Source organism: Hyla sarda, chromosome 3 (genome assembly GCF_029499605.1).
Source record: "Hyla sarda isolate aHylSar1 chromosome 3, aHylSar1.hap1, whole genome shotgun sequence".
In the NCBI taxonomy this organism is placed as follows: Eukaryota; Metazoa; Chordata; class Amphibia; order Anura; family Hylidae; genus Hyla; species Hyla sarda.
Genome location: NC_079191.1, coordinates 93060801 through 93084200, shown reverse-complemented (window position 1 = coordinate 93084200; position 23400 = coordinate 93060801). Strand labels below are relative to the sequence as shown.

The following is a 23400-nucleotide window of genomic DNA, read 5'->3' as shown; positions in this document are numbered from 1 at the left end:
TGAGTGAGGGCCCAAGATTCGCATGCAGGGGTGTCCCGCAATGCGAATCCCAGGCCTGCCGGAGGACAGAGGAAGAGAGTGTGACCGGCTGGAGCGCTTGCTGTAACAGTGTACAGACTTCAGAATTTCAATTATATCATATTTATTTCTCTAATTTTAACATAACTACACAAGTAAGGAATCATACAATACACTATACAAGGGCGTAATTTAATTTCAGTCCCTATTGGGCACTTTGGGGGTGGATTAGTTGGTGTTATTGTTACTTACTTGTATAGTCCTTTCGGAGACTCATATTGATACCTTTGTAGTTCACTCATAGTGACAGGTTCCCTTTAAATGCCAGAATTGCCTGATAATTGGATAGGATAAAAGAACGTTTGAAACTTTTAACTGTCTTATTATGGAGCTTTGCCTTATAACTGCATTGCTGAACCATTCCAACTCCATATTCAGTTACACTAAAGCACATGGAGTTGCCAGTATCCTATTTTCTATCTGCTGTTAAAGGATAGGGGATAAGATGTCTGATCGCGAGAGTCCCGCCGCTGGAGCACCGTTACGCCCCCTCCCATAGACTTGCATTGCGGGGGCGGGGTGTGATCTTACGCGGTGGCGCAGTCCTGATGTCATGACACTCCAGCCCCGTAGTGGTGACCTGGCAAACTCTGAGGCTGCAGCGCTGCGTGCAGCTCCCAGAGGTGGGTGCTGCATGCGAGATAGCAGGGGTCCCCAGCGGCGGGACCCCCGCGATCAGAGATCTTATCCCCTATCCTTTGGATAGGGGATAAGATGTCTTAGGGGTGGAGTACCTCTTTAAGAATAGGGAGCATATGCAGATGGATTCTGTTCCTTAGCCTAGCAGTCATATTTTAATGCTTGCCATGTTGTCTGTCTAATTTGCTTAAAAATAGCCCATGTTGTTTGGAATTTTAGTGTATTTATAGTGCATCTTCTTCTTTCCCTGTCGAAAGCATCAGTGACTCACCCACACATTACTACATGTATCTCATTATACTTGTGCAGCGTCTGAGCTCTAACTTTCATGACTTGAACACAGTTAATTGACTCTGGCACGAGTATTATTATAAAACAAGCAACACTTAAAGAGGTACTCAGCCCCTATACATGTTATCCCCTATCCAAAGAATAGGGGATAACATGTCTGATCGCGGGGGGTCCGGCCGTGGGGACTCCCCGCAATCTCCGGGCCGGCGCTACAGCATTACGGTCACGGAAGCCTGGGGCTTCAGTGATTGTGATGCCACACCACGCCCCCTCCATTCATGTCTATGGGAGGGGGCGTGACGGCTAGTACACAGCCGTCACACCTCCTCCCATAGACATGAATGGAGGGGGAGTGGCGGCTGTGTTCAACAGTTATCTGGCACTGCACAGAGTTTGCTCCGTGCATCGGATGACTGGGGTGCTGCGGCAGAGATCGCAGGGGTCTTTAGCGGGCGGACCCCCAAAATCAGACATGTTATCCCCTATTCTTTTGATAGGGGATAACATGTCTAGCAGCAGAGTAACCCTTTAAAGGGGTTGTGCGCTGCCCTGCCTTTCGGAGCTCTGCTCGCAGCGTCCGGAAGTTCATTACTCCGAATGCTGTGTGCGGGCTTCCGTGTTCGCGGCCGCCCCCTCGTGACGTCACGCCCGGCCATCGTGACGTCACGCCCGCCCCCTCAACCAAAGTCTATGGGAAGGGGGCGTGACAGCGGTTGAGCGTCGAGGGTTCTCCTTCACCAAACATTACAGCTGGCACAACTCAGGTAACGTTCTCCTGGCATTCACTAAACTAAACTTGTCCATCAGAGGCCAGGTAGAGTAGCATGTCTCGTCACTCCACAGATCATGTTTCCACAGTGTTGGCAACTTTACACCACACCATCAGACACTTATAGAAGGCTGGCATGCAGCTGCTGGGCCATGGAATCCCATGCCATACAGCTCCCAGTGGGGCACAATTTTCATGCTTATTATTATGCTAGATGAGGTTTGAGACAGCACTGGTAGATGCTGGATTTTATGCACCTATGGCAATGGGACTGAATAGAATACCTGAATTCAATCATTAAAGGGGTACTCCGGAAATATAAAATTTCAAATCAACTGGTTCCAGAAAATTAAACAGATTTGTACATTACTATTAAAAAATCTTAATCCTTCCAATACATATCAGCTGCTGTATACTACAGAGCAAGTTAAGTTGTTCTTTTCTGTCTGAAAAGTGCCCTCTGCTGACACCTCTGTCCATGTCAGGAACTGTCCAGAGTAGGAGCAAATCCCCATAGCGAACTTCTCCTACTCTGGACAGTTCCTGACATGGACAGAGGTGGCCGCAGAGAGCACTGTAGTCAGACAGAAAAGAACAACTCAACTTCCTCTGGAGCATACAGCAGCTGATAAGCAGCTCATTAAGATTTTTTAATAGAAATAATTTCACAAATCTGTTTAATTTTCCGGCACCAGTTGATTTGAAGAAAAACCCCTTAAGGACATAAGTATGGACCCATTTTTTACCTTAATGACCAGGCTCCTTTTTTAATTTGACATGTGTCTCTTTAAATGGTAATAACTTAAGAACGCTTTTTCTGAGCGAAGCGATTCTGAGATTGTTTTTTGGTGACATATTTTACTTTACATATGTGGTGCATTTTTGCTGACACATGCAGCATTTTTTGTGAAAAATCCCAAAAATTTTGAAAAACTGGAAAATTTTTGGCGTTTTTTTTTTTTTTATTATTCTTTTTTATGGTGTTTACTGTGCGGTAATCATTTTCCGACAACCGTAACTTTTTTTATTTTTCGACCGACGCCATTGAGCGAGGGCTTATTTTTTTTGCGGGACAAGCTGCACTTTTTACTGGTATCATTTTTGCAATACATGCTACCTTTTGATCTTTTTTATTCCACTATTTGTACCAATATTGGCAAATTTTGGGTTGGTTTTTTTAAGGCGTTCATCGTGTGGGATAATTAGCTTTATAGTACATGTCATTACGGACGTGGCAATACCTAGTATGTATATGATTTGTGTTTTTTTTATGATAATACAGGGCTTTTATTGGGAAAGGGGCATTTATTTAATTTTTTTGTACCCTTCATACTTTTATTGAAGAACCTTTAATTATTTAATTTTTCACTTTTTACAGGTTATACTATGCTGCAATACATTTGTGCTACAAAATTTCCCCATGCGTGATAGATCCACGCCAGAACAAAATTGAACACAACAAAAAAAAAACGTATAGATCAAATGGCAAAATTATTTTATTGGGACACGAATGCCCAAGAAAAGACATACATTTAAAACAAAACAAAAAATACATATAACAGAGGAGAATACAGCTGGTAGGAACTGAACTAAAATGGAGGCTGGTTATAGGATGTGACCACAATGTAAATAGCTATATCAGGTGTATACTTATACTTTGGTTGTATATCAGGTGTATACTACTTTCCCAGCAATCATCATCATTATCAAAAGGCTGAATAACAGCAGTAAATACAAAGTGCAAGGTAAAAAGACAATAAAGAGATTGCTATCATCTGGGTAAATTCCTCTTTTTTCCTGCCTTGGAGCACTTTATGTTATTCCTTGCATTATGCACTTTGTATTTACTGCTGTTATTCAGCCTTTTGATAATGATGATGATTGCTGGGAAAGTAGTATACACCTGATATACAACCAAAGTATAAGTATACACCTGATATAGCTATTTACATTGTGGTCACATCCTATAACCAGCCTCCATTTTAGTTCAGTTCCTACCAGCTGTATTCTCCTCTGTTATGTGTATTTTTATATGTTTTTAAATGTATGTCTTTTCTTGGGCATTCATGTCCTAATAAAATCATTTTGCTATCTGATCTATACGCTTTTTTTCTTGTTGTGTTCAATACATTTGTACTGCAGCACAGTATAACCTAATGAACAGCACAGTATAACCTGATGAGCAGCACAGTATAACCTGATGAGCAGCACAGTATAACCTAATGAACAGCACAGTATAACCTAATGAACAGCACAGTTTAACCTGATGAGCAGCACAGTATAACCTGATGAGCAGCACAGTATAACCTGATGAGCAGCACAGTATAACCTGATGAGCAGCACAGTATAACCTGATGAACAGCACAGTATAACCTGATGAACAGCACAGTATAACCTGATGAGCAGCACAGTATAACCTGATGAACAGCACAGTATAACCTGATGAGCAGCACAGTATAACCTGATGAACAGCACAGTATAACCTGATGAACAGCACAGTATAACCTGATGAACAGCACAGTATAACCTGATGAACAGCACAGGATAACCTGATGAACAGCACAGTTTAACCTGATGAGCAGCACAGTATAACCTGATGAGCAGCACAGTATAACTTAATGTACAGCACAGTATGACCTGATGAGCAGCACAGTATGACCTGATGAGCAGCACAGTATAACCTGATGAGCAGCACAGTATAACTTAATGTACAGCACAGTATAACCTGATGAGCAGCACAGTATAACCTGATGAGCAGCACAGTATAACCTGATGAGCAGCACAGTATAACCTGATGAGCAGCACAGTATAACCTGATGAGCAGCACAGTATAACCTGATGAGCAGCACAGTATAACCTGATGAACAGCACAGTATAACCTGATGAGCAGCACAGTATAACCTGATGAGCAGCACAGTATAACCTGATGAGCAGCACAGTATAACCTGATGAGCAGCACAGTATAACCTGATGAGCTGCACACACTACAGTCTCTGGCTGGATCTCACAGGCTTCCGTAGCTGGCAGACAGGAGACCATCAGCTGGCCTCCTGCTGCCATAGCAATCAACGGCAACCCGTGATCTTATCGCGGCTGCGCTGCCGTTGGTGAACAGGGGGAGCACCCTCCCCCTGTCAACACTATAGATGCCGTGATCAGGATTGATCATGGCATCTAGGGGGTCAATTCTGCCGGGACTGGCGCGATTGCGGCGGGACCACTGCCGATCTCCTGAGCTGTGCTCGGCAGAGCAGGAGATCAGCAGGACGTGTGCATACGTCCCAGTGCTCGTACATGTCGGGTGCTGGGACGTATACATATTTCCTATAGCGGTAGGGGGTTAAGGGTATGTTCACACTATGGAATTTACATGCAGAATTCTGCTTTAGAATTCCACACAGAGATTACGCAGCAGTAGAGTCCTATATCCATGGAATTCCGATGCACTGTTCACACGGCAGAATTGTTTCTGGTACGGAAATTCAAATTCTGATGTCCGCAGAATGAATAGACATGTCCGCACAGAAATGCATTGCTATCTATGAGACAGCGCATTTCCTAGTGGTCCTAGTGCCGTCATGTTCTGCCAGCACTTCGTTGTCGGGGGGATGTCCGCACTGAAATTTTCCGTGCGGACATTGCCCATGTGAACATAGCCTAAGAGTTGAGGCCCAATACTTATGTTCACATAGTGTATATTAGACATATTTGTGCTTTATTAACGTAAACAGTCATGTTTTTCCAGTTCTTTACAACACATTTAAATCTGAATTAGAAGTGCCCCATATTTCACTCTTTTCTTCTTTGCTTCAGGTGAGGGGTGCATTGCACTGCGCATGGAAGATCCACAACAGCAACAATTCCCATTTATCACCCCACTAACACACCATGGAGAGGAGACGGGTCACTTTCAGGGAGAAATCTCTTTGCATGCAGCCTGTGGGAAACAGAGAGAGAAGCTATATGGTAAGTCATGTATGACACTTGTATAGAGCAATACCAGCTGATGACATATACAATAAAGCTCCTAAGGACCTATACATTAAATGATAGTACATCCTGGATAATTAGCTATAAAAATCATGGATTCAAATTTAGTTTTAGGATAGTAAACCTCCTGGAAGACAGTTAAAGAGGACCTGTCATCAAACCATATTTTCTAAACTAACTCAGATTATATTCCCTAACTGCTCCTAACACCCCTCCTGCCCTTAAAAAAATTTCCAAGCTTTAAAAAGCTGTGTATCATACTTTTCCCCTTGCTCACATTGTGTGAGCTCCCGGCAGGATAAAGTGGGCGTTCCCCAGCAGACGCGACATCACTGAAGCCTGCGAGAGCTGTGCCACACCATGCCTCACACACACTTCCTGAGTTTGGTCTCCTGCCAGGCCGGGAGGAGACCAAACTAACTATTTGACTTGCACAGAGAACAGAACATATAAATTTTAACAGCAAGTAAATAGCAAAGTGTCTTATAATTACATAAGGAACAATATAATAAAAGTTCAGCTTTGTGACAGGTACTCTTTAAAAATAAGATTAAAGGGGTACTCCCCTGGAAAACATATATATATTTTTTTAATCAACTGATGCCAGAAAGTTAAACAGATTTGTAAATTACTTCTATTTAAAAATATTAATACTCCCAGTACTTATCAGCTGCTGTATGCTCCACAGGAAGTTCTTTTCTTTTTGAATTTCCTTTCTGTCGGACCACAGTGCTCTTTGCTGACACCTCTGTCCATTTTAGGAACTGTCCAGGGCATGATAGGTTTGCTATAGGGATTTGTTCCTACTCTGGACAGTTGCTAAAATGAACAGAGGTGTCAGCAGAGAGCACTTTGGTCAGACAGAAAGGAAATAAAATGAAAAAAAGAACTTCCCTTGGAGCATACAGCAGCTGATAAGTACTGGAAGGATTAAGATTTTTAAATAGAAGTAATTTACAAATCTGTTTAACTTTCTGGCACCAGTTGATAAAAAAAATGTTTATCCAGTGGAGTACCCCTTTAAACATGGCACTAATTCCTATTTTCTGTCACTTCTTTTCAGCACGGTTCAGTGCTAAAGCTGCCATTTAGTTTCCCATTGCAGTGTTGTGCCGCATACCTTATATTGCATATCAGTTGATGGAAGTGAATTAGGTCACAGCAACTTCTAGGGAAAATTCCAACACTGTGATCTTTGGTTGTGCAACATGTGTCACAGCCAAAGTTGTTGTGTGGTCCACACCTTATTGTTAGGAAAAAAAGGAGGTTCAACATTCAGTTTTTTAGAGTGCTACGGCAGATGAAAACATTGTCCAGGACTAGAAAAAGATTGCTGCTTTCTTCCAAAAACAGTGCCACACCTTTCCTCAGGTTGAATGTAGCATTGCAGCTCAGCAATTACGGTAATTTCAAATAGAGGTGAGCTGCAATACAACCCATAACCTATGGACAGAAAGCTGCCATGTTTTTATTTTATTTATTTGTTTAATGCATTTTATTGTATAAAGTACTTGTTTGTGCCTTTACACACACTTGTACTACAGTATATTACACATTGTGTTTGTGTCTTAGATTTTGTGAAGATTGAGAAAGATGAAACTGTAGTACAGAAGCAACAAATAAAAGCACAGTGCAGCCAGCAATGGGAAACGTCATCCAGGTAACTATGATCATTGGGAGCAAGTCAAATTCTATTGTACATGATAACATTTCCAACTTGGTAGCTGTAAAGTACAGCACAAGTAATATGTGACTTCTGGATACAATCTCATGTTGACTCCTGCCTGTAAAATAACACTTCAGACCATAAAGGGGTACTCTGCCCCTAGACATCTTATCCCCTCTCCAAATGATAGGGGATAAGATGTCTGATCTCCCTGCTGCACCCGGCGTTCGTTTAGAGCAGGGGTGTCAAACTCAAATTCATCGGGGGCCGCATCAGCAGGTTGGTCACCCTCAAAGGGCCATTTGTATCTGTAGGACCCCTCCCTCCCCCCCCCCCACATACCGTATATGCCGGCGTATAAGACGACTGGGTGTATAAGACGACCCCCAACTTTTACAGTTAAAATGTAGAGTTTGGGATATACTCGCCATATAAGACTACCCCTCCTACCGCAATGTACAGTACCTTGTAGTTCCCCCCACATTAGGTAGGCAGCATGTTCCCCCACATTAGTAGGCAGCATGTTCCCCCACATTAGGTTGGCAGTATAGTTCCCCCCACATTAGGTAGGCAGTATAGTTCCCCCCACATTAGGTAGGCAGTATAGTTCCCCCCACATTAGTTGGCAGCATGTTCCCCCACATTAGGTTGGCAGTATAGTTCCCCCCCACATTAGGTTGGCAGTATAGTTCCCCCACATTAGGTTGGCAGTATAGTTCCCCCCACATTAGGTTGGCAGTATAGTTCCCCCCACATTAAGTTGGCAGTATAGTTCCACCCACATTAGGTTGGCAGTATAGTTCCCCCCACATTAGGTTGGCAGTATAGTTCTCCCCACATTAGGTTGGAAGTATAGTTCCCCCCACATTAGGTAGGCAGTATAGTTCCTTCCACATTAGGTAGGCAGCATATTCCCCCACATTAGTTGGCAGCATGTTCCCCCACATTAGTTGGCAGCATGTTCCCCCACATTAGGTTGGCAGTATAGTTCCCCCACATTAGGTTGGCAGTATAGTTCCCCCCACATTAGGTAGGCAGCATGCTCCCCCACATTAGTTGGCAGCATGTTCCCCCACATTAGTTGGCAGTATAGTTTCCCCCACATTAGGTTGGCAGTATAGTTCCCCCCACATTAGGTAGGCAGTATAGTTCCCCCCACATTAGGTAGGCAGTATAGTTCCCCCCACATTAGGTAGGCAGTATAGTTCCCCCCATATTAGGTAGGCAGTATAGTTCCACCCACATTAGTTGGCAGCATGTTCCCCCACATTAGGTTGGCAGCATAGTTCCCCCCACATTAGGTAGGCAGTATAGTTCCCCCCACATTAGGTTGGCAGTATAGTTCCCCCCACATTAGGTTGGCAGTATAGTTCCCCCTACATTAGGTAGGCAGTATAGTTCCCCCCACATTAGGTAGGCAGTATAGTTCCCCCCACATTAGGTAGGCAGCATGTTCCCCCACATTAGTTGGCAGTATAGTTCCCCCCACATTAGGTTGGCAGTATAGTTCCCCCCACATTAGGTAGGCAGTATAGTTCCCCCCACATTAGGTAGGCAGCATGTTCCCCCACATTAGTTGGCAGTATAGTTCCCCCCACATTAGGTTGGCAGCACCCCCCCCCCTCCCTCCCCACAGACATACAGCCTCCAGCCATATACAGTGTATGGCTGGAGGCTGTATGTCTGTGTGCTGCCCCCGCTGTGATCCGTTCACCGCTCCTCCGGCCCGGGGTCACATCTACTGCTGTGGCCTATGGACCATAGCAGTAGGTGCCAGGACCGGTCGAGCGGTGACCGGAACGCTGAAGAAGATAAGTCGTATAAGACGACTGGGTGTATAAGACGACCCCAAACTTTTACAGTTAAAATGTAGAGTTTGGGATATACTCGCCATATAAGACTACCCTTCCTACCGAAATGTACAGTACCTTGTAGTTCCCCCCACATTAGTAGGCAGCATGTTTCTCCACATTAGGTTGAGAGTATAGTTCCCCCCACATTAGGTTGGCAGTATAGTTCCCCCCACATTAGGTTGGCAGTATAGCTCCCCCCACATTAGGTTGGCAGTATAGTTCCCCCACATTAGGTTGGCAGTATAGTTCCCCCCACATTAGGTAGGCAGTATAGTTCCCCCCACATTAGGTAGGCAGTATAGTTCCCCCCACATTAGGTAGGCAGCATGTTCCCCCACATTAGTTGGCAGTATAGTTCCCCCCACATTAGGTTGGCAGTATAGTTCCCCCCACATTAGGTAGGCAGTATAGTTCCCCAAACATTAGGTAGGCAGTATAGTTCCCCCCACATTAGGTAGGCAGTATAGTTCCCCCCACATTAGGTAGGCAGCATGTTCCCCCACATTAGTTGGCAGCATGTTCCCCCACATTAGGTTGGCAGTATAGTTCCCCCCACATTAGGTAGGCAGCATGTTCCCCCACATTAGTTGGCAGCATGTTCCCCCACATTAGTTGGCAGTATAGTTCCCCCCACATTAGGTTGGCAGTATAGTTCCCCCCACATTAGGTAGGCAGTATAGTTCCCCCCACATTAGGTAGGCAGTATAGTTCCCCCCACATTAGGTTGGCAGCATGTTCCCCCACATTAGTTGGCAGCATGTTCCCCCACATTAGGTTGGCAGTATAGTTCCCCCCACATTAGGTAGGCAGCATGTTCCCCCACATTAGTTGGCAGTATAGTTCCCCCCACATTAGGTTGGCAGCACCCCCCCCCCTCCCTCCCCACAGACATACAGCCTCCAGCCATATACAGTGTATGGCTGGAGGCTGTATGTCTGTGTGCTGCCCCCACTGTGATCCGGTCACCGCTCCTCCGGCCCGGGGTCACATCTACTGCTATGGCCTATGGACCATAGCAGTAGGTGCCAGGACCAGTCGAGCGGTGACCGGAACGCTGAAGAAGATAACGCGCCGCCGGTCACTTACCAGGGCCTGCGCGCTTCCTCCTGTGATGATCCTGCTGTCCTCCTGCTCTTCCCGCGTCTCTATGGTTTTACGCACGCGACGTGACTGACGTACAACCATAGAGGCGGAGGACCAGGAGGACCGAAGGAAGGATCGCCGCGCATGTGCTGAAGAGGCGGCTTTATTTTTCTTTTTAAAAGCGAGATTAAAGGTGAAGGCTGGTGGCCGGCGGCGGGCCACATGACGAGCCACATGCCGGGTGTTTGAGACCCCTGGTTTAGAACATCGGATGCAGTGTGACGTCACGGCCATGCCCCCTCAATGCAAGTCTTTGGGAGGGGGCGTGTTGGCCGTCACTTCCCTTCCCATAGACTTCCATTGAGGGGGCATGCCCATAATGCCACGAGCGGGCGTGACTGTGATGCCACGAGTGGGGCGTGACCGTGATGTCACAAGCCTCCGCCCCGCATTGCCAGTCATCCGGCACAGAGCGAAGTTCACTCTGTGCACTGGATGTCTGGGGTGCCCCAGCAGAGATTGCAGGGATTCCCAGCGGCAGGGGGCTGTCTGTCTAGGAGCAGAGTACCCCCTTTAAAGTCCAGTATGTTACCTTATCCTATAGGTGTGCTCATTTTTGCATGCATTTTTACTAGTGGACTTTCAGTAACTAAAGTGAACATTTAATAACCATGTTTATATTTAAAAATATTTAGGCTCTGTTCACACTTGCATTAGCATTTTTTATTGATTTTCTATTGCTTTTTGATAGGATAACATAGCATGTTGGCATTCGATAAAATAAGACACTGTTCACATTAGAGTCACTTTTTCTGTGTTTAAAGTAAATTTGTCACCTCAATGTGCTTCCCTAGTTAATGGAAGCTTACTGTCACGATGCCGGCTGGCAGGAGGTGGATCCTCTGTGCCAGAGAGGGATTGGCGTGGACCGTGCTAGTGGACCGGTTCTAAGTCACTACTGGTTTTCACCAGAGCCCGCCGCAAAGCGGGATGGTCTTGCTGCGGCGGTAGTGACCAGGTCGTATCCACTAGCAACGGCTCAACCTCTCTGACTGCTGAAGATAGGCGCGGTACAAGGGAGTAGACAGAAGCAAGGTCGGACGTAGCAGAAGGTCGGGGCAGGCAGCAAGGATCGTAGTCAGGGGCAACGGCAGGAGGTCTGGAACACAGGCTAGGAACACACAAGGAAACGCTTTCACTGGCACAATGGCAACAACATCCGGCGAGGGAGTGCAGGGGAAGTGAGGTATACATAGGGAGTGCACAGGTGAACACACTAATTAGAACCACTTGCGCCAATCAGCGGCGCAGTGGCCCTTTAAATCGCAGAGACCCGGCGCGCGCGCGCCCTAGGGAGCGGGGCCGCGCGCGCCGGGACAGGACCGACGGAGAGCGAGTCAGGTACGGGAGCCGGGGTGCGCATCGCGGGCGGGCGCCACCCGCATCGCGAATCGCATCCCGGCTGGAGGCGGTATCGCAGCGCACCGGGTCAGTGGATCTGACCGGAGCGCTGCAGTAGAGAGAGTGTAGCGAGCGCTCCGGGGAGGAGCGGGGACCCGGAGCGCTCGGCGTAACAGTACCCCCCCCCTTGGGTCTCCCCCTCTTCTTAGAGCCTGAGAACCTGAGGAGCAGACTTTTGTCTAGGATATTGTCCTCAGGTTCCCAGGATCTCTCTTCAGGACCACAACCCTCCCAATCGACCAAAAAAAAAGTTTTCCCTCTGACCTTCTTGGAGGCCAGTATCTCCTTTACGGAGAAGATGTCCGAGGAGCCGGAAACAGGAGTGGGAGAAACAAGTTTGGGAGAGAAACGGTTGATGATGAGTGGTTTAAGAAGAGAAACGTGAAAGGCATTAGGAATACGAAGAGAAGGAGGAAGAAGAAGTTTGTAAGAGACAGGATTAATCTGGCACAAAATTTTGAAAGGACCAAGATAGCGTGGTCCCAATTTGTAGCTAGGGACACGGAAGCGGACATATTTAGCGGAGAGCCATACCTTGTCTCCAGGAGAAAAAATGGGGGGAGCTCTTCTTTTCTTATCAGCAAACTTCTTCATGCGTGATGAAGCCTGTAAGAGAGAATTTTGGGTCTCTTTCCATATGGTGGAAAGATCACGAGATATTTCATCCACAGCGGGCAAACCAGAGGGCAAGGGAGTAGGGAGGGGGGGAAGAGGGTGACGGCCGTACACCACGAAAAATGGGGATTTGGAGGAAGATTCAGAGACTCTGAAGTTATACGAGAATTCGGCCCATGGTAGAAGATCTGCCCAGTCATCCTGGCGGGAGGAAACAAAATGCCGTAAATAATCACCCAGGACCTGGTTAATTCTTTCTACTTGCCCATTGGATTGAGGATGATAGGCAGAAGAAAAGTTTAATTTAATCTTGAGTTGTTTACAGAGAGCCCTCCAGAATTTTGACACGAATTGGACGCCTCTGTCCGAGACGATCTGCGTGGGCAACCCGTGAAGACGAAAAATGTGTACAAAAAATTGTTTTGCCAACTGAGGCGCTGAAGGGAGACCAGGAAGAGGGATGAAATGTGCCATCTTGGAGAATCAATCAACGACCACCCAAACAACAGTGTTGCCACGGGATGGGGGTAAGTCTGTAATAAAGTCCATACCAATCAGAGACCAAGGCTGTTCGGGGACAGGCAGAGGATGAAGAAGACCAGCGGGCTTCTGGCGAGGAGTCTTATCCCGGGCACAGACAGTGCAGGCTCGCACAAAATCCACAACATCAGTCTCCAGAGTCGGCCACCAATAGAAACGAGAGATGAGTTGCACGGATTTCTTGATGCCCGCATGACCTGCGAGATGGGAGGAGTGACCCCATTTGAGGATTCCGAGGCGTTGGCGTGGAGAGACGAAGGTCTTCCCTGGAGGAGTTTGCCTGATGGAGGCTGGAGAAGTGGAGATCAGGCAGTCAGGAGGAATGATGTGTTGCGGAGAGAGCTCTACTTCCGAGGCATCCGAGGAACGGCCCTAATGTTCTTATCGGCAGGCCGAAAGTGAATTTCAAAATTAAATCGGGCAAAGAACAGAGACCACCTGGCCTGGCGAGGATTCAGCCGTTGGGCAGACTGGAGATAGGAGAGGTTCTTGTGATCGGTGTAAATAATAACTGGAAATCTTGATCCCTCCAGCAGATGCCTCCATTCCTCAAGTGCTAATTTAATGGCTAGTAGCTCTCGATCCCCGATGGAGTAGTTCCTCTCCGCCGGAGAGAAGGTCCTAGAAAAAAACCCACAAGTAACAGCATGCCCGGAAGAATTTTTTTGTAGAAGGACCGCTCCAGCTCCTACTGAGGAGGCATCAACCTCCAATAGGAAGGGTTTAGATGGGTCAGGTCTGGAGAGCATGGGAGCCGAAGAAAAGGCAGACTTGAGCTGTTTAAAGGCGTCTTCCGCTTGAGGAGGCCATGACTTAGGATTGGCATTCTTTTTGGTTAAAGCCACGATAGGAGCCACAATGGTAGAAAAATGTGGAATAAATTGTCTGTAATAATTGGCGAACCCCAAAAAACGTTGGATAGCACGGAGTCCGGAGGGGCGTGGCCAATCTAAGACGGCAGAGAGTTTGTCTGGATCCATTTGTAGTCCCTGGCCAGAGACCAAGTATCCTCGGAAAGGAAGAGATTGACATTCAAACAGACATTTCTCCATTTTGGCATAAAGTTGATTGTCACGAAGTCTCTGAAGAACCATGCGGACATGCTGGTGGTGTTCTTCTAGGTTGGCAGAAAAAATCAGGATATCGTCCAGATACACAACAACACAGGAATATAAGAGATCACGAAAAATTTCATTAACAAAGTCTTGGAAGACGGCAGGGGCGTTGCACAGGCCAAAGGGCATGACCAGATACTCAAAGTGTCCATCTCTAGTGTTAAATGCCGTTTTCCATTCATCCCCCTCTCTGATGCGGATGAGATTATAAGCACCTCTTAAGTCCAGTTTGGTAAAGATGTGGGCACCTTGGAGGCGATCAAAGAGTTCAGAGATGAGAGGTAGGGGGTAGCGGTTCTTTACCGTGATTTTATTAAGACCGCGGTAGTCAATGCAAGGACGTAGGGAGCCATCTTTTTTGGACACAAAGAAAAATCCGGCTCCGGCAGGAGAGGAGGATTTGCGGATAAAGCCCTTTTTTAAATTTTCCTGGATGTACTCAGACATAGCAAGAGTCTCGGCTTGTTTTTTGCAAAAAACATCCGCAAAGTCCATATAGGCCTTAGGGAGACCGGTTACAGGGGGAACCACAGGGTCACGGCAAGGAGAACTGGGAACCGGTTTAAGGCAGTCCTTGAAACAAGAGGAACCCCAACTCTTGATCTCCCCAGTGGACCAATCCAGGGTTGGGGAATGGTGTTGAAGCCAGGGTAGTCCGAGGAGAATTTCGGAAGTGCAATTGGGGAGGACCAAAAACTCAATTTTCTCGTGATGAGGTCCGATGCACATTAGGAGGGGCTCCGTGCGGAAACGTATGGTACAGTCCAATCTTTCATTGTTAACACAATTGATGTAGAGGGGTCTGGCGAGACTGGTCACCGGGATGTTGAACCTGTTGATGAGAGAGGCCAAAATAAAATTTCCTGCAGATCCGGAATCCAAGAAGGCCATAGTAGAGAAGGAGAAGGTAGAGGCAGATATCTGCACAGGCACAGTAAGACGTGGAGAAGCAGAGTTGACATCAAGGACTGTCTCACCCTTGTGCGGAGTCAGCGTACGTCTTTCCAGGCGGGGAGGACGGATAGGACAATCCTTCAGGAAGTGTTCGGTACCGGCACAGTACAGGCAGAGATTCTCCATGCGGCGTCGTGTCCTCTCTTGAGGTGTCAGGCGAGACCGGTCGACCTGCATAGCCTCCACGGCGGGAGGCACAGGAACGGATTGCAGGGGACCAGAGGAGAGAGGAGCCGGGGAGAAAAAACATCTCGTGCGAACAAAGTCCATATCCTGGCGGAGCTCCTGTCGCCTTTCGGAAAAACGCATGTCAATGCGAGTGGCTAGATGAATGAGTTCATGTAGGTTAGCAGGGATTTCTCGTGCGGCCAGAACATCTTTAATGTTGCTGGATAGGCCTTTTTTAAAGGTCGCGCAGAGGGCCTCATTATTCCAGGATAGTTCAGAAGCAAGAGTACGGAATTGTACGGCGTACTCGCCAACGGAAGAATTACCCTGGACCAGGTTCAACAGGGCAGTCTCAGCAGAAGAGGCTCGGGCAGGTTCCTCAAAGACACTTCGAATTTCCGAGAAGAAGGAGTGTACAGAGGCAGTGACGGGGTCATTGCGGTCCCAGAGCGGTGTGGCCCATGACAGAGCTTTTCCAGACAGAAGGCTGACTACGAAAGCCACCTTAGACCTTTCAGTAGGAAACTGGTCCGACATCATCTCCAAGTGCAGGGAACATTGAGAAAGAAAGCCAGGGCAAAATTTAGAGTCCCCATCAAATTTATCTGGCAAGGATAGTCGTAGGCCTGAAGCGGCCACTCGCTGCGGAGGAGGTGCAGGAGCTGGCGGAGGAGATGATTGCTGAAGCTGTGGTAGTAGCTGCTGTAGCATCATGGTCAGTTGAGACAGCTGGTGGCCTTGTTGCGCTATCTGTTGTGACTGCTGGGCGACCACCGTGGTGAGGTCGGCGACAACTGGCAGAGGGACTTCAGCGGGATCCATGGCCGGATCTACTGTCACGATGCCGGCTGGCAGGAGGTGGATCCTCTGTGCCAGAGAGGGATTGGCGTGGACCGTGCTAGTGGACCGGTTCTAAGTCACTACTGGTTTTCACCAGAGCCCGCCGCAAAGCGGGATGGTCTTGCTGCGGCGGTAGTGACCAGGTCGTATCCACTAGCAACGGCTCAACCTCTCTGACTGCTGAAGATAGGCGCGGGTACAAGGGAGTAGACAGAAGCAAGGTCGGACGTAGCAGAAGGTCGGGGCAGGCAGCAAGGATCGTAGTCAGGGGCAACGGCAGGAGGTCTGGAACACAGGCTAGGAACACACAAGGAAACGCTTTCACTGGCACAATGGCAACAACATCCGGCGAGGGAGTGCAGGGGAAGTGAGGTATACATAGGGAGTGCACAGGTGAACACACTAATTAGAACCACTTGCGCCAATCAGCGGCGCAGTGGCCCTTTAAATCGCAAGAGACCCGGCGCGCGCGCGCCCTAGGGAGCGGGGCCGCGCGCGCCGGGGACAGGACCGACGGAGAGAGCGAGTCAGGTACGGGAGCCGGGGTGCGCATCGCGAGCGGGCGCCACCCGCATCGCGAATCGCATCCCGGCTGGAGGCGGTATCGCAGCGCACCGGGTCAGTGGATCTGACCAGAGCGCTGCAGTAGAGAGAGTGTAGCGAGCGCTCCGGGGAGGAGCGGGGACCCGGAGCGCTCGGCGTAACACTTACTAAAGGGACAGGTCCATAATAAGTGTGAGCGGCACAACATGATTGTATCATTTGGCTTATGGAGCCTCTCAAAGAGCAGAGAGTTTCTGCTGCACAGGGGCCCAGCGTGTGGGGGGGGGCCCGCTGCCCTTTCCAGGGTCGGCCCTACCATGGGACCTGGTGGGACCATTGGTTCCAGGCGGCACTTTTCAGGAGCGGCACTTTGCTGCCCCATTTGTGCCTAGTATGTTCATGGTAGGGCCGGCGCTGCCACTGCGCCGCTGCTGCTCACTGTTCTAAAGCGGCTGCAGCGCCTAATAGCGCAGCAGTCACTTTAGACAGTGTGTCTGCAGATGGCCAGTACAGGGGGGTGTCAGTGATGTCACTCGTCAGGCCGCCGCCGGAGAGGAGAAGTGCTGCGCAGGCCAGCTGAGTGTGTCTATGTGTGTGTCTATGTGTGTGCCTGTGTGTGTGCCTGTGTGTGTCTCTGTGTGTGTGTGTGTGTGTGTCTGTGTATGTGTCTGTGTCTGTGTGTGTGTCTGTCTGTGTGTAGGGGGGCTTTGCTACGTAATGTGGGGAAACTGCTACCTAATGTGGGGGAACTGCTACCTAATGTGGGGAATCTATGCCACATAATGTGGGAAAACTGCTACCTAATGTGGGAAATTATTCTACCTAATGTGGGGAAACTGCTACCTAATGTGGGGAAACTATGCTACCTAATGTGGGGAAACTATGCTATCTAATGTGGGGAAACTATGCTACCTAATGTGGGGGAACTGCTGCCTACCTAATGCTGCAGATTAATGTGAGTTGTAGTGCAATTTTATGCAATTGTACTTTAGGGCCAGCCCTGGCCCTTTCATACTAGTGAGCGCTTCTGGAAGTGCTCGCTAATATGCAAGAGAGGTGGTGGAGAGAAGCATTACTTACCCCTTCGGCCTCTGCCTCCTCCCTGGTCTCCTCCAGTCTGACTGCGTACAGCGCTTACTATGACCTGACGCTGTCCGCAGTCAGGTCATGTGACTGTGCAGCACGGGCAGAGTCAGGTCAGGTGACTGTGCAGTGCGGGCTGTTGGAGACCAGCAGGGAAGGCGCTCACTTTGGGGACCCCTTGGCGGACATGGAGAGCAGCGGAGCAGGAGAGGTAAGTTTTATTTATTTATTTTTAGTCTGATCTGAGGTCTGATGGGACTGTCTGTCACTGTCTCAGAGCATTGATATGGGGGGCCTGAATGAGCTGCAGCATATGGGGGGGCCTAAATAAAATATTAACTGTTGCTTAACAACTGATATTAGGGGGGGGGGGCTTCCTGAGCAACTGATATGGATGGGGGCCCCCCTGAGCAAGTGACATATGGGGGTCCACCTGAGTGACATATGAAGGGGGGGGGGGGGGTTCCATGAACAATTGGACGTATGGGGGGGGGGGGGGGTCGCAGGCACATTCTTTCCTGGCCGTCACCAGATGTACACCATAAATGCAGATGGAAGCACATGGCTCTGTCCATTGGACAGAGCCACGTGTCTGTGCCATGTTACTGCAGCACAGCCCCCGAATGAAGCATATGAGCGCTGTGCTGTACTGACTGATGAACAGAACCATGGCTTCTGTCTCTGTCCTACTGTGTAAAACTGGGCATCGCAGCTCTTGAAAGCAACAGAACAGGGAAGGTACCAGATGTCTACACCGCACCGATTAAATATTGATGGTCTATACTAAGGATAGGCCATCAATCACTAAGTCATGCAAAACCCATTAAAGTCAGCCACAATGATTAGTGAATTGCCATTGGTCTGGTTTCTGACCCCCTGTGATCAGTTGTTTTTTGGCAGGGAAATGTTCTGGCCAGCTTTACAAAGGTACTATTACAAGCCACCTATTAAAATGAATGGTTGTCCATGCTAAACAAAGACAGACCCATGTCCACCACAGCATGAGCCCCTGATACTTACTGCTACTCTACACTAAGTTTGCTGTTAAAAAACAATATAAACATGGTTGGAATAGATACTAAAAAATATTACATACCTGATGCACCCATTATAAGTCATTGGGTTTAAAAATAAATAAATAAATAAATAAATTGATCCTAAGGGTTCGTTCACATTTGCACATTTTGCTGTAGAAAATCTGCCACAAAAATTCGCACATGTCATCGCACCCTAAGTGATCATAACAGATCCATATAGAAAATGGGCGCTATTGTGAACAGAGCCTAAATTTATTTTAACAGTTTTGTTTCCTATCTATATAGACAAGGGATCACTGCGGCACAACAGCGTATCTTGAAAAAAAATAACTTGAGTTATTTCAAGTGTTAAGTTATTATCAAGCTTGATATTGGCTGGGTGAGCCAGCAGAAACGTTGCCTGTAACTTTACACTTGTTGGAATGAACCCCCATTTTTTGCAAGATACGCTGGTGTGCTGCAGTGATCCCTTGTCTAGCTACACTGTGGATCTGTGACTAGGATCTCTATACCTACCTGCACCCTTTCATGCCTTCAGATTGTCAGGACTTTATGGATGTGCTGTTTCTATCTAGCTACAGTGATCCCTCCACTTACAATGGCCTCAACATACAATAGTTTCAACATACAATGGTCTTTTCTGGACCATTGTAACTTGAAACCAGACTCAACATACAATGCTATGGAATCTGCCAAACGTGTCAAGGGCTGGAAGAACCGACCAATCAGAATGGACATTCACTGGTAAAACCCCTGTATTACTGAAGTGTATGCACTGACTGGTGTCTGGTAGCGCCCCCTACAGTACAGGGAGGTATTACATGTTCTGTACTCTTTACCTGTACCAGGGTTAGCTGCTCCTTTGGACACCAGGTGAGGGGTGGCTCCATTTTACTTTTTTTTAGGACATTGCCTGTTCTGTACAGGACTCTGAAGTAGCTTCTTTCCTCTACATAGACCATTGTTTCCCGAAGAGGGTGCCTCCCAGCTGTTGCAAAACTACAACTCCTAGCATGCCCGGACAGCCTTCGGCTTGTCCCGGGCATGCTGGGAGTTGTAGTTTTTGCAACAGCTGGAGGCACCCTCTTTGGCAAACACTGACATAGACAGTGATTTACAGCTCCCAGCAGATCTTTATTACTTTCATATGTAAGAACTTGCTTTATCTGTATTAGTTATCTACTTATTTATCTTTAATCCTCACTTTTTCCTATTTTTGGATGACATTTTGGTGGCTTCAGAACCAATTACCAGGTTTCCATAGAGTTATGGTCTCAACATACGATGGTTTCAACATACAATGGTCCATCATATTGTAACTTGAGGGACCACTGTATATGACTGATACTGTGAACCTGCTCATGTAGGCTTTAACCTTTGCGCTTTCCAGTTCTTTTGGGGGTTACCTTAAAGCTTTTCGATAGTATTGACTACAAGATTAGCGCAGTCTGCAGAGATGTTCTTGCTAATAAGGGATATTCCTGTCCCAGAAAAAATATATATATAATCAAGTCAGGATGCTAAGGAAATAATACTAATAAAAAAGCATACTCACCTGCTAGTTATTGACTACACAGCCCAACTGAAGTGTTCTGCAATTCTGAATGATTTTTCATGGGAATTCTGCAGCATCATCTCTTACAGGAAATACAAACATGTCTATACTTAAAAGGTTATTCAGCTTAGAAAACCCACCTTTTATATTTACTATTATTGAATTGTCATCTGTTTAGGCCAGAATAGGAAGTGGTTATAAAGACGCCGCCTCTCACTCTGGAGGAACTGTGCTGTCCAGGGCCGTATTTACCACTTGTGCCACCCTAGGTACTTGGACTAAATACCTTCTATTAGGGTCATTGCACATGTATCAGAACCTTTCCATGCCGAACATGCAGCAAAAAACTCATGCATTTCATGCAGATTTTGTTGCAGATTCACTGTTACAGATAAAGTAGTCAAATCAATCACAAATCCACAACATGGAGAGCATGTTACGGCTGCAAATCTGCAGGTATACAGTACAGACCAAAAGTTTGGAAACACCTTCTCATTCAGAGTTTTCTTTATTTTCATGACTCTGAAAATTGTAGATTCACACTGAAGGCATCAAAACTATGAATTAACACATGTGGAATTATATACATAACAAAAAAGTGTGAAAAACTGTCATATTCTAGGTTCTAGCCACCTTTTGCTTTGATTACTGCTTTGCACACTCTTGGCATTCTCTTCATGAGCTTCAAGAGGTAGTCACCTGAAATGGTCTTCCAGCAGTCTTGAAGGAGTTCCCAGAGATGCTTAGCACTTGTTGGCCCTTTTTGCCTTCACTCTGTGGTCCAGCTCACCCCAAACCATCTCGATTGGGTTCAGGTCCGGTGACTGTGGAGGCCAGGTCATCTGGCACAGCACCCCATCACTCTCCTTCTTGGTCAAATAGCCCTTACACAGCCTCGAGGTGTTTGGGGTCATTGTCCTGTTGAAAAATAAATGATGGTCCAACTAAACGCAAACCGGATGGAATAGCATGCCGCTGTAAGATGCTGTGGTAGCCATGCTGGTTCAGTATGCCTTCAATTTTTAATAAATCCCCAACAGTGTCACCAGCAAAGCACCTCCACACCATCACACCTCCTCCTCCACACCAGCAAACCTGTGAAGTGAAAACCATTTCAGGTGACCTGAAGCTCATCAAGATAATGCCAAGAGTGTGCAAAGCAGTAATCAAAGCAAAAGGTGGCTACTTTGAAGAACCTAGAATATGACATATTTTCAGTTGTTTCACACTTTTTTGTTATGTATATAATTCCACATGTGTTAATTTATAGTTTTGATGCCTTCAATGTGAATCCACAATTTTCATAGTCATGAAAATAAAGAAAACTCTGAATGAGAAGGTGTGTCCAAACTTTTGGTCTGTACTGTATTTCTCAAGAGTTATGACCCATGTGGATTTAACCAAATGGGAGCAAAGTTGGCGTCAGCAACTACATGAAAGGATTTTTGTTTCTTTCTTGCTTGAGTTGCTCCTTCCCCTCAACACTGCTGCCCTAGGCACAGGACCAAGGTAAATACAGCCTTAGGCCACAAGCCCTGTCCTATATTATACATACAACCCAATGAGACAGCCCAATTATTAATTTTCCTTGTGGTAGTTCAGTAGGCAAAGTGAAAATATACTGAAATGTTTCCCCACGGATTACAGCTGATCTCTGGAGAGTCCCATCTAGTGGATATTTTTTGATATGCTTATTATTAAAGTATCTTTCTAATATCTAGGAGTTATCCAAAGCTTTTCGAACCCATGGACAAGAAGTCTATTACAACAATCTACTATCTCTACTCTGTCTACTAAATCTAATCTGTTATTCTGTGGTTGCAGGAGTGGCAAAGGCCTTGTTGATAAAATGGCACGAATGCGCGGTGTTCCACTGTGCACCCCAGAGACATCAAGCAGGTATACTTATTGTATTTAGTACTGGTGAGATTGTGGTGTCCCAGTACAGCTATATTGTGTCAAGGTATTGTAGGCCCTGTCAGATTGAGACCTCCAGTGTCCTGGGGGCTCCCCTGCAGGGACGCAACCATTTCTAATTTGTATTTACACTGTTATAAATTAATAATCTGTTATTAGGTATCTGTAGCTTTAAGTATGTTACCTAGCAACCTCATGCCTAGTCAGGGTATGTGAGAGTGGAGGACTGAGGGCTAGACTAAACTTTTGTGTAAGGTATTATGTTATTACTTGTATGTAACTTTATTGTTAATCCCAAAGGAGAGACAGACAACTCTATGGTCCACAGCTGCCTGGCCAATGGGCTTTAGTTTAGCCTTCCCTCATAAGGGGTGGCATTTCCTGTGTAGTTCAGTCTAGGTGGAGTTCAGTGGAGTTGAGGAGCACAGTTCAGGGGTCAGCAGTTCTGGAGAGTTCAAGTGTGGAGAGAAGCTGAGTGGAGTGGAGATCAGGAGTTCAGGAGAGAAGTTGAGTTCAGAGTAAAGCAACTCATTTTCAAGTCAGAGTACAGTGTGGAGAAATATCCAGCCTTTACTACAGCCTTGATCAGAGAATTCCTAAAGGACAATTCATTATCTTCCGGCGAAAAGCCACAAATCTACCGACACTTCAGTAAGTGACTTTAATCTCAAGCCTAATATAGCGCAGAGCTAAAACTCCGTAAGAGCCAAGCATATATGCAATATCAAGTCCAGGCACTGCAATCTGTGTGGTCCTCTAGAGAGTGTCTGTTAACCCTTTGGGAGACTTTGGTTGAGCGCTGTGGAGATTGTACCACCTATCTTCAAGTTAGTAAAGCCTCCGTTAAACTGCAACCTAGTGTGGAGTCAATTCTTTCCTTGCTAGCCTGTGGGGAGATGGAGTTCCCCGGACCTGTAGTACCCCGGGAGATACCAAGACTACAGTGGCGTCACGTGACATTAAGGGTTAATACCATCCGACCCTGGGCTAATACCCCCAAGAACCAAGTAGCTAACCCCAGCGTAGCGGTGGCCACCACAAGATCACCAAGACCTCACAGCAGTGTGGAAAGGTGGTGGGGGTGATCTGTAGAGAGTTTGTTTGTCTGGCCTCATTGAAAGCACAGATTTAATAATACTAGTTTATGTTGTAAAATAGCTCAGTTTTGGTAGATTATTTTTTTTAAGTGTCACTTACTATGTT

General features: G+C 46.9%; 1 protein-coding gene and 1 long non-coding RNA gene across 5 annotated transcripts in view; one reads left to right on the top strand and one right to left on the bottom strand.

The window, feature by feature from the left end:
• INPP5D (inositol polyphosphate-5-phosphatase D) overlaps positions 1-23400 on the top strand; it is a 176873-nt gene that overhangs the window by 149183 nt on the left and 4290 nt on the right. For all 4 annotated transcript variants that reach the window (XM_056564620.1, XM_056564621.1, XM_056564622.1 and 1 more), the window contains 3 exons: positions 5591-5743; positions 7340-7427; positions 22105-22179. In XM_056564620.1, the coding sequence (XP_056420595.1) occupies positions 5591-5743; positions 7340-7427; positions 22105-22179 (316 nt within the window). The remainder of the gene's footprint in view (positions 1-5590; positions 5744-7339; positions 7428-22104; positions 22180-23400) is intronic.
• On the bottom strand, positions 5580-23375 carry LOC130361527 (uncharacterized). The gene is made up of 3 exons (XR_008891040.1): positions 22382-23375; positions 20281-20362; positions 5580-5714 (listed from the first exon to the last, which is right to left on the bottom strand). It is a non-coding gene; the product is annotated as an uncharacterized LOC130361527 (long non-coding RNA).